General features: G+C 49.0%; 2 protein-coding genes across 2 annotated transcripts; both read left to right on the plus strand.

Moving 5' to 3' along the window:
* Positions 1–360: 360 nt before the first annotated feature.
* LOC123452212 lies at positions 361–1,711 on the plus strand. Its single transcript, XM_045128826.1, has 2 exons — positions 361–944; positions 1,042–1,711. Exons 1-2 carry the CDS (start codon positions 570–572, stop codon positions 1,465–1,467), a joined length of 801 nt encoding a protein of 266 aa, XP_044984761.1. The 5' UTR covers positions 361–569; the 3' UTR covers positions 1,468–1,711.
* An 8,376-nt stretch (positions 1,712–10,087) lies between these two features.
* LOC123452220 (pentatricopeptide repeat-containing protein At4g01030, mitochondrial-like) lies at positions 10,088–12,980 on the plus strand. The gene has a single exon (XM_045128838.1). The coding sequence runs from the start codon at positions 10,104–10,106 to the stop codon at positions 12,801–12,803; it is 2,700 nt and encodes an 899-aa protein (XP_044984773.1). The 5' UTR covers positions 10,088–10,103; the 3' UTR covers positions 12,804–12,980.
* The last annotated feature ends 2,644 nt before the right edge of the window (positions 12,981–15,624 follow it).

Below are 15,624 nucleotides of genomic sequence, written 5' to 3' on the forward strand. Positions count from 1 at the left end.
ATACGGAACAAAATAAATGAATCTATACTTTAAAATATGACTATATACATTTGTATGTAGTTCAATAATGAAACCTTTTTAAAAAGGTATATTTCGGAATGGAGGAAGTAGAATATTTAGACTATATAAATATAGCAAGGCACGTACGACAGCACACAAGTTAAGGATGCTGGGTGGGTATTTGGTAGTACGTGGCGCACAGCATATATGAAACGCCACATGTGGCATTGCCTAGAAAAAAAGCCACATGTAGCATCGCAACCAAACACTTGGTTAGCAACTTAAGTAGGTGTAGCAAAACTCTTTCCTTTAGTCAAAGAGATGGCTCCACCTGGGAGCAGAGCAGGGAGGCAGAGACCACCTGTTCGCCGTCTCTCCATGCACGGCGCCACGCGCGCTCCTTCCAAACTCCGCCGACGCATCCATCTCCGCCGCCCCCAACTCCCGCCGCCGCATTTACTCCCACCCGCGGCGGTTTTTGGCTACTTAACTACTTGGCGTCCGCAGTAACGCGTCCACGGAGCAGCCTGGAATGAGCTCTGCTTGATCCCCTTCGACCGGTGAGGCCCATGGTGAAGCTCGCGACGGCGAGGGAGGCGCGGCTGTACGGGCCGGCGCTGGCGGTGCGCCGGTGGGAGTACATCAACGCCGGCGCGTACATGTTCGGGACCCTGCTCCTGGCCGCGGGGCTCGCGGCGCTGTGCGCGTCCGAGGGCGGCGTCGGCGCCAGGGACGCGGGGCTCGCCGTCGCCGGCGTGGCGCTGGCCGTGGTGGCGGCCGTGAACGCGCACGACCTGGGGGCTCACCTCGCCGGCGTGGACTGCCGCTTGGGCCTCGCCCGGTTCGACCCCCAGCTCGGCCTCGTCGAGCTCCTCGCGCCCGCGCTCCACGCCGCCGGCTGCGTCCTCGCCATCGTCGGCCTCGCGCTGCAGCTCTTCTCCCAGGTGGGTGTGTGTCCACCGTCGGAAACGCAATCACGCATGAGCTCGCCGACCGCTTCAGCTGACAGACTGCTGCTTTTACGTGTTGATGGCGGAGCAGGGCGACAGGTTAGAGAGGCGCGCGGCCGACGCGCTGCTGGCGGGCGCGGTGCTCTGGATCCTGGGCTCGGTGCTCAGCTCGTGCCAGACGTACGAGCGCGCCGACGGCCGCGCGCAGCTGCTGCAGTCCAGCGTGCAGGTCCCGGTGCTCCTCGGCAGCCTGCTCTTCCTCGTCGCGGCCGTCCTCCACCGCCGCGGTGAGCCCACCCTGCCAGGCGAGAGCGAGAGGTGGATTAGCCTGTGCGGGAGCGTGCTGTGGGTGGCGGGCGCACTGTTCAACGTGCTCAAGGTGTTCGTGATGCACCAGAGCGACGCGCCGCGGCTGGAGAAGCTCCGCGGCGGCGCGCAGGAGCGGCTCGCCCGGGACCGTGAGGGCCGCGTGCCGCTCGTCTGGAGGTCAGCGGCGCCGCCGACCGAGCTGCGCTGACAGTCGTGGAGCCCAACCCCAAGCCAGCCGGCCCGTTACTTTGTTCCACCATTGTTCGCACGCTCAAGATGGTAGTTAAGGAGGCTGGTGCGCCGAGGTATACAGGGCGGCCGGCGACGGTGCAACTATGTTGGAGTATCTGATAGGTGTTAGCAGAGTTATCCGTTGATTGTTCTCTTTTTGTCTGGTATTAGTGTAGTGTAAGAACTTTTAGCCGCTTTTCAATGGAAAATTTAAGAAGGAACTCCATGTTTTAGAAAGAAATGTTTCAATGGAAAATTCCATTTATGTGGAATAACTTTTTCTTAGAGTAATAACATTGCTAATACACAAAGGGGACATTACACTAAGGACATGTAAATGTAACATAGAGCTGCAGTTGTTTGAAAACAACGGAGCGACGAAATGGGTACTTCGTGGATCTTGAAATTTCTGAAGCTGGTGGGTTTCTGAACAGCTCCTAAATTAAATATAAAAAAATAACCACACTTCTGAAGCTGGTGGGTTTTCGAACAGCTCCTAAATCAAATATAAAAAAATAACCACACTTCTGAAGCTGGTGGGTTTCCGAACAGCTCCTAAATTAAATATAAAAAATAACCACACGAATCAATAATAACTTAAGGAAAACCATTAGTCGGATGAAAACAGCCAAACATAGGCCTCCTCTTGCTTCCGCCAGGTGGCTACTTCGCATCGCTCTTCTCTCTCCACTTTATCTTCTACTCCATCCGTTTCTAAATATATGTCTTTTTAAAGATTGTACTAGTGGACTACATACGAAACAAAATGAGTGAATCTATTTTTTTAAATATGTCTATGTACAACCGTATGTAGTCCTTTAATGAAATCTTTAAAACTACTTATATTTAGGAACGGAGGGAGTACAAAGCCACTTTTTCCGATGCTCTATCCTTATCTCCATTCCTCCACTGAAGGAGCAACATCCACCCATCAGCCGGCCGCCGACGCCACATGGGACAACACGGCTGAACCCTTCCGGGCCACCGGAGATATGAGGGAGGGAATCAGAATTGGTTCTCATCGGGAAAACCGGCGCTGCAAAGCTGGAGGAGCTACATCCTCGTGGATCTCGTCACGACAGAGGAGATGCTATGCAGCGCAAGCAGCATCGACCCGTGGAGCTCGCCGACGGCAGTGGTGCAATGGAAGGACACCACAGTTGCTTCTCTTCGGGACACCAGCGTTGCAAAGCCAGGGGAATTGCATCCCCGTGGATCTCGCGCATGGAGGCGGAGCTACAGTGCAGCAAAGCGGCATCGCAACCCATGGAGCTCACCGGCGACTCTCGCCGGCGACGGCCCCCGGCGTTCCAAGATAGTGCTTACTCGCAGCATATGTGATCTTTTGCAGCGACGTGTTTCTCCCATGAAGCTCCGCGAGGCCACATAGCTGCAGCGGGGCATCGTCGGGACTGCTGGAGATGCAACGAAGCACCGCCGAATCGTTCATGCTGTGATGGGTTGCAACGAACCGTCGCCGCAGATGGAGCTTCGCCGAGGGTATGCCAGTGTTGCAGTGAAGATCCGCCGAGAGACATCCGATGCTACAATGAAACTTCGTCGGTGGGCGTCGGGCATGCATTGAAGCATCATCGGAACGATGTGTCTCAATGGAGCATCGCCGGCGGTGTCGGCTGCTGCGATGGAGCGCCGCTGCACCTATGTTATTGCTGAAGTGAAGCATCGGTGGCGGCTACCTGGGCTCGGATGCAGCGCTCGCTGGGAGGTGCAGGTGCTCGAAGAACGAAGGAGAGAAGGGGGTGTTTGTGTGATGCGTGGGAAGGAGATCGTGTGGGCGTTGACCATTCAAACCGGTTGGGAGGAGGGATCTGACGGTGTGGTGGGGTCGATCAAACGGCCAGCAAGGTGACTTAAATCTTCCCCACATCAGCCGATTGATTTGTAGCACTGGCCATAACTTAAACGGTCCCGTTTTCAGAAATTCGGGACCTTATGTGAAATGCAAATGGGACCCTAAATCTAGTTTTTTTCTTATAAGAAAAACATACTCTCAATTAAATCATATAACCTTCGTTATGTGTTATTTTGTATAATGTTTATAAATAACAAATGTACCATCTCCCCCTAACAATTCTACCATAGAGTAATTGACATATAGAGATCTACTCCTATACTCATCAGTTAACAGGAGAATTGGTGCACATATACCCTATACCGATTTGTCATTAAATTAGTGAACATAGCTTAAAGTAAATTTGCTTTGGCTTGCGCACCTAATGGCCATGGAGGCATGGACTTGCCGGGATGCCTAAATTAAAGCTCCTGGTCGCGGGCCAGTAGCTGCCTTCTGCCTTGTTGCCGAGATTTGCTTGAATTCATGGCGCTCCCGTCTGCCCTATCCTTCGGATCAAGCAGATTTGATCTGGCCAGTCGGATCACATATATACGAATCTGGAGACGAAGCGACGAGGTAACTGATCGGCAGCTAGGCCTAGTCGTGACAAGAGTTCAAGACAGGCTAGGTAGAGCTCACGCAATGAGACCTATGCCAATGCATCGTTTTTTAGCACTTTATTACAGAAGCATTAATAACTTAAGAGACTACTAGCTCAATGCATTATTTCTTACCCCTTTTGTTTTGGTTTATAAGTTATCTTACGAAAACCAAACAATTTTATAACATTTAGGCGTGGTGCATTAACTTTCACCTCGTTTCTTATTTTTGACATGAATAAAGAAATAAACCAATAAGAGACATGACATGTGTATGTTTTTAATGACTTGAGACTAATTAACACGGCACGAGTGATCAATTCATTGCATACAATGGTATTAATTAGCAAGTTAACATTAATTTCTCGTGTTTTCCTCTCCGTTTTGGTCGCGGTTCACAACCTAAGACGACTTATAAACTTAAACGGAGGGAGTAGAGGTTGTCTCTAAATTTAATGATTTTGTGCTCATACATAGAAGTGTTTGAGCTATTAACCATTTTTATCTATGGTGACGTGCAAATGTTGTATCTTACTCCCTCCGCCTCGGTTTATAAGGCATGTGCCAATGCATCATCTTTTATCACCATAAAAGCATTAATAATTTAAGATACAACCATGACAATGCATTGTTTTTTATGAGTTGTATCTACATTTAATTATTTGGGGGTAATGCATGCATATGATTAGGCTACATACTTTGAGGAGGAAGTTAGAAAGGTGATTTTTATTATGAAGCATAACAAAGCCTCGGGTCTAGATGGTTTTCCCGCTAAGTTTTATCAGAACTTTTGAAAAGTCACCAAACCGTACATCCTACCTTTGTTTAGCGACCTACATGTTGATCAACTAGAATTGCTTCACTTAAACTTTGATGAAATTATTTTATTACCTAAGGTTAACAAAGCTGAAAGGATACAACAATTTAGACATATTTGCCTCCTTAATATTAGCTTTAAAATATTCACGAATGTTGTGACTATTAAGTGAAATTCGATTGCTCAACATGTGGTTCGTCCTCTATACGCAGTTTTTATGCAAGGCACACACATCCTAGATGAAGTTGTTATCCTTCATGAAACGGTCCATGAATTACAATGAAAAAATTAAATGAGGTGGTTCTTAAAATAGACTATGAAAAGACTTATGACGAATTCAAGTGGCCTTTTCTTCAACACGCTCTGAGAATGGAAGGTTTTTCCACAGAGTCGCAAACTATGATTCATATCTTCGTTTTTAGAGGTAGTGTTCAAATTAAGGTTAATGATGACGTTGGGCACTATTTCCAAATGAAGAAGGGATTGTGACAAGGTAACTCATTATCGTCCATGTTATTCAATATAGTCACGGATATGCTAACTGTCATGATTGAGCGTGTCAAGGTTAATGGCCAAATTGACGGGATAATAAATTATCTAGTTGATGGTGGTCTATCTATACTTTAATATGTCAATGATACGATTCTCTTCATGGATCATGATCTTGAGAAAGCGAGAAATATGAAACTGATTTTATCAGCATTCGAGCAACTCTCGGGTCTTAAGATCAATTTTCATCAAAGTGAATTGTTTTACTTTGGTGACGCTCAAGACGAGGCCCACCTGTACGCTAAATTGTTCGGATGTGGGTTGGGTCTGTTTCCGATCACATATTTAGGGATATAGATTCAATATCGGAGACTCACAAATGTTGAATGAAAACATGTCGAGGAGAGACTGCAAAGAAGAGTTAGCGGTTGGAAAGGTAAATTGTCGTCTCTGGGTGGAAGATTGGTCCTCATAAATTTAGTACTAAGTAATATGGTACTATATATGATTTTCTTCTTCCAGTTGACGAAAGGAATTTTACATAGGTTGGATTGTTTCTGATCAATATTCTTTTGGCAAGGAGATAGTGAGAGAAAAAATATCGACTAGCTAAATGGAATGTGGTTTGCCGTCCCAAAGACCAAGGCGGGTTAGGCATTCATGACATTGAGGTTAAGAATAGGGCCCTCCTTGGGACATGGAGTATCTGCTCCCGAGCTCATTTGAGCTCGGGTGAACAGTAAAATCGGAAAAACATCAAAAAATGTTCAAAAAATTCTGAATTTTTTTGGGACCAACTTTGACAAAAGTTCTAAGTGCATGAAAAATTTGGCATGAACTAACATTTCTACAAGGCGTGGCAAAATAAACAAAATGAATGCTCTGAAAATGCGAGTGTCTATTTTGTTTATTTTTCCACGCCTTGTAGAAATGTTAGTTCATGCCAAATTTTTTCATGCACTTAGAACTTTTGTGAAACTTGGTCTTAAAAAAAATTCCGAATTTTTTAAACATTTTTCGAATTTTTTTCGATTTTACTGTTCATCCGAGCTCAAATGAGCTCGGGAGCAGAAAGGCACTTTCGCCCTCCTTGGCTAATGGTTATTTAGACTACCGCCGAAACATGGGGTATGATAAACCCTCCTAAGGAGGAAATATGTGGGGTCCAAGGTGGTATCTCAAGTATACTCGAAGCCTAGGGATTCCTACTTTTTGGCGGCTCTAATGGCTACGAAGAAATATTTCTTATACTATGGATCCTTCGCCATTAAAGATGGCTCAAAATTAGATTCTCGAAGGACAGGTGGCTAGGAAATGCCACGCTCCGGGAATAATATCCGGCTCTATACAACATTGTGCGCCACAAGGGTGATACAATCGCCACTATAATGGAATCATTTCTGCGAAATGTGACGTAGAGAAGAGATTTAATTGGACCTAGACTACAATCATGGAACGGCCTACTCCAGCGACTCTCCACGGTGCAACTGTCACTTGGCTCAGATGTATGTCGATGGAACCTCCATAGCAAAGGTCAATTCTCAGTGGAGTCCTGATACGTCTCAAACGTATCTATAATTTTTGATGGTTTCACGCTGTTATCTTGTCAACTTTGGATGTTTTGTTTACCTTTTATATCTTTTTTGGGACTAACTTATTAATCCAGTGCCAAGTGTCAGTTCCTGTTTTTCTATGTTTTTGACTCTTTTCAGATCTGATTTTGGAACGGAGTCTAAACGGAATAAAATCCCCAAAATATTTTTTTCCAAAACGGAAGAAGATCGGGAGGCTTGAGGGCCAAGGCAGGGGGCCCACAGGGAGCCCACAAGCCCTGTTGCCGCGGCTAGGGGGGCCCGCGGCAACCAGCCTTGTGGCCTCTCTCGCGCTCCCCTGCCCTAGCTCTTTGGCCTATAAATTCCCTAAAAATCCAGAAAAAATTAGGGCATCCACGAAAACACTTTTCCGCCGCCGCAAGCTTCCGTTTCCGTGAGATATTTATTTCAGTACTGAAACCAATCTTATCCAACACATAATGTTTTGCATGGCAGGGGATACGATAGTAGAATAGTAAAAAATAAAAATTATAAGTTGAAGCAAAAGAAGTCATGCTTAATTACGAAAAAAGACTTGTCGTTGTGACTTACTGTATCCACTTCGAAGTCCTCATCCAGCATGATATTGAAGCGCCTATCATCAACTAGGAAAGGCGTGTCGCAAAGGCCGCGCTTGTCTTGGCAGTATTCGCACATAATGAATTCGTCGTTAGATGACATTTCCTAAAACAGAGAAAAATTGGGCATGACATTTTTACTAAAAAGTGGACATATGGAGCGCCTGAAATTTTCCGGAACGAAAATGAATGAACATTCCGGCAAAACAAGCAAAGCTATCAAACATGAAGAGCACTCTTTCGGTGCAAGGGAAGTATGAAAAAGAAAAGGCATGAATGAACAAGAATAAAGAACATCAACATTCTACTTTCATCTTTGTCAGATGATAATTGGTTTGGATAATAATTGACAAACATCATATCATAGGAGGGGAATGTGATGATTAAACAGCACCATCACAAGTTAACAGCAGCAGCTACTTAGTTATCTACATCAACCAGAAAAAAGCAAACGGAGGCAGACCTTATTTCTTTCTAGCACTAACTAGAGTTATTCACCTTCGGTTTCCAAAATCATTAAGCGTTATCTTCAGCAAAGAATGGACCAGACCTCCAAGTTATAGTTGTAGAACAGATTATTGACATCAACCAAATTCCAAAAGGCTCATCATCACTGTGTTACATATCTCTTAAGTTTAATTCAGACCTCAGAGCCTTTACTTAGGAAAAATAAGAGTGGTTATGCATTTGTTTCATATCATAAAGTATTGGATGAAGTATCAGTCCTCAGCTGCTCTGTTTTTTCCGTTGCCAGTTTCACTTTTTAGTAAATTCCACTCTTTAACTCCTATATTGTGAAACTGTTAGAATAAAGATTGCCACGTTTAAGTTTTCTTCCTCCTTTTACCCTCTAGTTGTGCATTATTTCACATTTGGTGCCATTTAATTAACCTTCCCCATCGTGACATTCCGGGACCACTTGGCAGACCCATGTCCCAACTCATCACAAAATCATTGGAAATTAGTTACTTTATTAAAAGCATATATTGCTCATTTTAACTCAACCTTGACTGGTAATTGTTCTAAAAAATTGAATACTTATAGTCTAAAGCATGTTTTTTTTCAATCACTAATTATTTAATGTTGTATCGGTAACTAAATTAAGCTGAAGGCAATGTTAAAATATAAGATAAATTCAGTGAATTGCGGATGCGGGATTCAAGGACATCTAAAGAATCCTAAAAATAACACTGTAATTTGAGGCATAATTCTAAATGTTCTTTCTAGAGCAAGTATCACTCAGTTTAGAGTTAAAATAAGCGAGATATGTTTTTCCTAAGATTTAAGAGATTTATTGCTGATACTTATATTCATATTTCGTTGACATTGCATCTAGGACAACTTCCACAGGAGGTTCCCGGGATGAGGAAAAACTTGTAAAATAGGGTTAAAATGTGGAGATAATTCATCACTAAGGGTAAAAGGAGAAACAACGCAATTTTCACCAGGTAACTTTCGACGCATCGGCACAAATAAGGGATAAGAGGTGAGTTTAAACTCTCACCGTGAATGAAGGAGGCGTGAAGGGAGGGAGGGGGCGAGAGGGGCGAACCTCGCGGCCGGAGGAGGCAGAGAGCGCGGCGGAGGCGGAGGGGGAGGCGACAGCCTTGTCGTCGCCCATCATCGATGGTCGGCGCGGGTCAGAGGGAGGAGGAGGCCCTCGCTCGTCGGAGGAAGGAGGCGAGGACCGGGCGTTGGGAGAGGAACCCTAGAGGCGGCGGCGACGGGGGAGGAACCCTAGCGGCGGCGCTCGGTCAATCGGCGGGGGAGGACTGGGCGGCGACGGGAGGTGGTTAGGGTCGGCCAAAGGGGGAGGAGACAGGGGAGGGAAGAGGACCTATAGTGAGGGGAGGGTTACCAATGGCGCACCTTCTAAGAATGTGCCATTGGTAACCAGGGTTACTAATGGCGCACGTGGTGCGTGGTGCGCCATTACTAGTTTTGAAAAAAAAAATGTTAGTACTGGGTGTGGTGCGCCAGTGCTAAGTCTGGGAAGGGTGCGCCATTACTAATATGGACAATAATGGCGCACCTGTATAGGGTACAGGTGCGCCACTGCTATATAGCAGTGGCGCACCGCATAGATGGTGCGTCATTAATGTTCATATTAGCTATAGCCTTTTTTCTAGTAGTGGACGAAGCGCCCTCCTATGCTGGAGTTAGGCGACCTCCTTCGGACGCAACGCGCGGGGATAAACGATGGGGGGTTTGCCCTTGTTTTGGGCGAAGCCGACCATGGCTGCTGGCTAGGGTTGGATACGAGGGAGCAGAGAAGCGGCGAGATGGGGACGGGGATCTGGAAGCAGTAGAGGCCGAACCCCGTCACACACTCGAATTAAAAAAGGCCGACTGCGGTCGTTGACGCGTGCGCCTGTGAAGGGTGGCCTTCATTAATTAAGTTGATCGCGGATAATTGGACGACCGACGGGTATGGATAAGGCGGACACCGAAGGGGCGCGCGTGTTCGCTTCGCATCCGTGCCGGTGCATTTCAGTCTTAAAATTTGATAAGGAATGGATCGGCGCAGACACGTTTTGGCAATAAGTTAGGCCATCATATTTATTCGTACGGACACAAACGAACGCGGACGAAATAAATCGCTCCGTTGAAGTTTCTTTTATTTAGAGTCTGTTTGAAAGAAAGAAAGAAAACCACAGGGCAGAACCGTCCAGCCCGGCCCATAATGCAATTACCTCACTCCTCGAACCCCCGTCACTGTCTTTTCCATTATCCGCAACATTACCCGCCGAGCTCTGTCCCTCCGACTTCGACTCCTCCAATGGCTCAGGCCATCTCCCTCCCCGCGCTCCCCACTCCCCACCACCACCACTACGCCGCGCCTCCCAGCCCGAGAACCTCGCGCGGAGCCTACTCGCCTTCCCTCCTCAGAGCCGACTCCCCCATCTCCGCCGCGCTACGAGCCGGGGACGACTCCTCCTTCCGCGACGCCCGGTTCCTGCTCTCCCTGCTGCGCCAATGCGGCGACCTGCTCCACGGCGAAGACGACAAGTCTCCGGTAGCGGAGCAGACCGACCTGGTGACTGCGCGGAGGCTCGCGCCGCAGCTGCACTCTCTGGCCGTGAGGGCGGGCCACGCGACGCGGGAGCCCCACGTGGCGTGCGCGCTCGCGGACCTGCTCGAGCGGCTGGGCCGCGGCGCGTCCGGCCGGCGGCTGCTAGCGGAGGGCGACGGGGATGACTGGAAGGACGCGGTGCTGTGGAACAAGCAGGTGGCCATGCTGGCGGAGGCGGGGGACTGGGACGGCGCGATCGGCGCGTTCCGGGAGATGCGGGCGCGCGGGGTGGCCGCCGACGGTTACGCGTGCGCCCGGGCTCTCCACGCGTGCGGCCGCGCTGGGCGACGGCTGGAGGGGCGGGCCGTGCACGCGCACGCGCTCCGGGTCGGCCTTGTCGACGCGCACCCGCTCGTCCCCGGGTTCCTCGCCGGAATGTACGCCGAGGGCGCCGACGTGGCCGCGGCGACTACGGTGCTGCTTCGGACGGCCGGCGCTGGCGTTGTCGCGTGGAACGCGGTGATCGCCTGCTGCGTGCGCCTCGGGCTTGTGGACGACGCCTTGGAACTCGCCGAGCGCATGGCGAGGGACGCCGAGACGTCGGAGGCGGCGGAGCCCACGCTGGCAACATGGAACACCGTGCTCTCCGGCTGCGCGCGCCACGGCCGTGACCGGGAGGCGCTCGCCGTCGTCCGCAGGATGCTGGAGCAGGGCATATTGCCGGACGCCGCAACCGTGTCGAGCCTCCTCAAGTCCGTGGCCAACTCGGGGTCCCTCGGCCACGGCACGGAGGTCCATTGCTTCTTCCTCCGGCACGGCCTCTCGCCGGACGCGTACACGGGGACGGCGCTCGTGGACATGTACGCCAAGTGTGGCCGCCTCGACATCGCCCAGAGAGTGTTCGACGGTTTGGAGCACCGGAACCTGGCCACCTGGAACTCGCTCGTCGCAGGGCACGCGAACGCCGGGCACTTCGACAGAGCGCTGGAGCTCGTGGAGGCGATGAAACGTCACCGGATTGACCCCAACGTGACCACCTGGAACGGGCTGATCACCGGGTACGCCATGAACGGGCTGAGCTCGCAGGCGATGCTGCTGCTCCGGCAGATCAAGTCCGCCGGCGTGGCGCCCAACGTGGTCTCCTGGACCTCACTGATCTCCGGGAGCTGCAACGGCGGCGACTACCAGGACTCATTCACCTTCTTCTCCGAGATGCAGCAGGACGGCATCCAGCCAAGCCTGGTCACCATGCTGGTCCTGCTCCGTGCCTGCGCCGGCCTCGCCCTCCTGACCAAGGGCAAGGAGCTGCACTGCTTCGCGCTGCGGCGAGCCTACGACGGCGAGGTCGTCGTCTCCACGGCGCTCATCGACATGTACGCGAAGGCCGGGAGCCTGACGAGCGCCAAGAGGGTGTTCGGCCGGGTCCAGGGCAAGAACCTGGTGTGCTGCAACGCGATGCTCACCGGGCTGGCCGTGCACGGGCAGGCGCACGAGGCGACGGCGCTGTTCCACGACATGTGGAGGTCGGGGCTGAAGCCGGACGGCATAACCTTCACGGCGCTGCTCACCGCATGCCGGTCCATGGGCCTGGTCACCGAAGCATGGGAGTACTTGGACGACATGGAGGCCAAGTACGGCGTGGCGCCGACGGCCGAGCACCACGCCTGCATGGTCGACCTGCTGGCCCGTCGCGGGTACCTCGACGAGGCGATGGCCTTCATCGAGCGGTCGCCGGCCGAGCCCGGAGCGAGCTCATGGGGCGCGCTCCTCACCGGCTGCGCCATCCACGGCAACCTGGACCTCGCGGAGTCCGCCGCGAGGCACCTCTTCAAGCTGGAGCCGCACAACTCGGCCAACTACCTGGCGATGATGAGCCTGTACGAGCAGCACCAGATGTTCGACGAGGCGGAGAGCCTCAAGTACGCGATGAAGGCGAGAGGGGTGGACGCGAGACCGGGGTGGAGCTGGACGCAGGCCGGACGGAGCATCCACGTCTTCGAGGTCGACGGCGGGTCGTCGCCGCACCCGGAGACGCCGGAGATATACGACGAGATGAGCCGGCTGGTGTCCCAGATGAGGATGGTGGGGTACGTGCCGGACACCGGCTGCATCGCCTACGACGTCCCGGAGGAGGAGAAGGAGCTGCTGCTGCTCTGCCACACCGAGAAGCTGGCCGTCGTCTACGGGCTGATCCGGTCGGACAAGAGCCGGGCGCCCGTTAGGGTGGTGAAGAACACCAGGATGTGCAGGGACTGCCATGAGGTGATCAAGCACGTTTCGGCTCTGTGTGGCCGGCAGATTATTCTTCGCGATGCCTCCAGGTTCCACCATTTCGTCGACGGCAAGTGCTCGTGCGACGACTACTGGTGATCGGAGAGATGGTTGGGTTATCTGCTGGGTGTGGCAATTTGGCCGCAGTTGGTTGCAGGGTTCTGAATTATTATCAGATAATTATAGCTCAACTACGATCCTACATTCTCGGGTTAATTGACGTGAGAATTGGCCATTTATGGAAAAAGGAACAGGCTCAACACAAGCATTTTTTGACGGGACTACGGCCCCCGCACCTTTCATTCGCTAAGAAGCTCTGTACATGGAAAGTAAGAGATGCATTCCGATAAAGTCTAGCAAAACAACGGGACAATTAAATTATGGTGTTCAAATGTACCTTTCGTTTCAAAATAAATGACTCAAAAATAACTCAATTTTGTATTAAAGTTAATGTAAATTTGATTTACTTTTAAGTCGTTTATTTTAAAACGGAAGGAGTATATACATGTATTTGAATATATGTGCATCAACCGGCCGCATACCAGACTTGGTCCTTGATGTGTGTATATTTTTAGTACATCCTCGATGTGTGTGAGAAGGAAAAGAACATGTCAGTCTTACAATAGACGAAAACATAATCTAACTACTCCACCAAGAGAAGAGCCTCATCATGCTCTCCCTACAATGATCCAAGCTACATGATCTCCTTGAACCTGTGTAAGAAGTACTCCACCGAAGAGATTCTTAAAGAAAAGATGTCGGTGCTGCAGGAAGCATCTGTCAAGATGCATAGCCCTTCTAACCCTCTTCCTTGGCCGCGGCTGTCGGTGGATGGTGCATTCATGCAAGAAGATGGGTCTGCAGCGGCAGGTATGATACTTCGACGCCATGATGGAAGTGTGATCTTCGCGGCATACAGGTGCATCTTCAATTGTAATGATGCTCTGGAAGCGGAGCTGCATGCGATTATGCAGGGTATGGCGTTGGCATTGCAGTATTGCCCCCTACCAATTGTCGTTTAATCGGATTCTTCGGTGGCTCTGCAAGCAATGATCGGGGCAAGCTTGTCCAGATCAGCCTATGGTCATTTGGTAGAGGAGATTCAACATCATATGGAGGGTCAAGAGTTTGTTCCTTCTAAAATCAAGCGTGATCAAAATAGGGTAGCACATCAATTGACATAGTATAGTCGTACGGAGTTCACTACTGCTGTATGGCTTGGGAGGAGCCCACCTTGTATTGAGGAGTTGTTGCCTCTAGATTGTGATCCTATACACATGGAATAAAACTCTCATTGATTCGCAAAAAAAAAAGACAAAAGACAAAAGGCCCAAACATAATCTAATTGCCAAGCTTTCTTTCCATCTTTTTATTTACGGTGCTTTCCGTTCTAGGTACCTAAGAAATTCCATTAGGGTTACTTAGCAGCTACGGAAAAAACTTACCAATCATGCTACTAGCTAGTTGCATCTACCAGACCTCCAAATTTAAATCCCAAACACAATAAACAACTCTCGAGAAATGAAAAGACAACAATTCAAATCTGTCATGAACAACCATATGTTTCATACTGTTCACTACGGCCCATCTATCTCTTGTGATGTGGATTTAAGTTTGGAAACAGAACCTTGGGGCATGGTAAAATGCATCATGCATCAATGCCGTCAAAACAATTCAGTTGTTTTCTTTTTGTGAATTAAGTTATATAGGTTTACGTTGAGATAGCATGCAAGCTTCATAAGAGGACTAAAATATAATCGAGAGATCTAGATCCAAGATGCATGGGTGGTGTAAGAAATATATGTGATGTGCAGCAAAAGAAGTTCAATTAAAATTGGTGATTCATTCCCGCAAAAAAAAAAAAAAAGATGGTGATTCATACTTTACCAACCTTTTGTATGAGTTGTTGTTTCAAGCTCACTAAGGGGTTGTGCAAGAAAATATAGGCATCTATGTCCAAGTACGGGTGGGCGGGAAAGAAATACAATTGGCTATCGTAGGATAAAATGGCTATATGAAAATTTAAAGGAGGCATGCATGGGGTCCGAGATCTTGAGGTTTTCACAATGATGCTATGCTTGCGAAACAGGCTTGGCGACTACTGGAGGATCCTGATGATTTATATCCCCGAGGAGCTGACACGTGAAAAGCGTTGTGGAAACTCAAGGTGCAACCAGTTTTCTGGTGACGAGTGATCAAGAATATCGTACGAGCTTACTTGAAATCGCAACTACGGCAATGTCATGCAAGATGCAATCTGCAACAACCCTGCTATGCGACGCATATCGAACGATTTCTGCCCAACATAGCATGTCAGTGCGACCATGTGTATCATCAAAGTTGAGCAGACGGCTGTCGTGCTCGTGCATCATGTTTATCGTCCGCACAGCACTTTCGACTGTGCACTGTATGGTCATGGGATGGGAGCGAACCATTATTTGATGCCCCCATCAGTAACAAATACACACATGTGGAAATAAGGTTCCAACCGGCAAAATCCATGAAGTTACTACTTCCTTCATTTTTAAATATAATTTTTTTAAGATATTTTTAAATATATCTATATAGCATATACGTTCATATGTAGTTCATTAGTTGAATCTTTAGAAAGACTTATATTTAGAAACAGAGGGAGTAGTTCGTATTGAAATCTTTAAAAAGACATATACTCCATATGGAGTATTTAAGAACGGAAGTAGTTGCTAGCAGCCTTGGACATTCCAGACCAAGGTCGTGATTTGTGAATGTTGAGAGGTGGAGAGCTCCCTAGCCAGGATGGGTCAAATCAACTGTGAATTCGTGATGGAGGTATTGGATAGATTCAAGGCTGTGCCGCGGCAGGAGAGGCTGTTTTCATGTTCCTACTACTGAATAACTAACGTAGAGGGCAAATTCTCAAAAAGAAAAAAAACTTAATAAG

This window comes from Hordeum vulgare, chromosome 1H (assembly GCF_904849725.1).
Source record: "Hordeum vulgare subsp. vulgare chromosome 1H, MorexV3_pseudomolecules_assembly, whole genome shotgun sequence".
Taxonomy (NCBI): Eukaryota; Viridiplantae; Streptophyta; class Magnoliopsida; order Poales; family Poaceae; genus Hordeum; species Hordeum vulgare.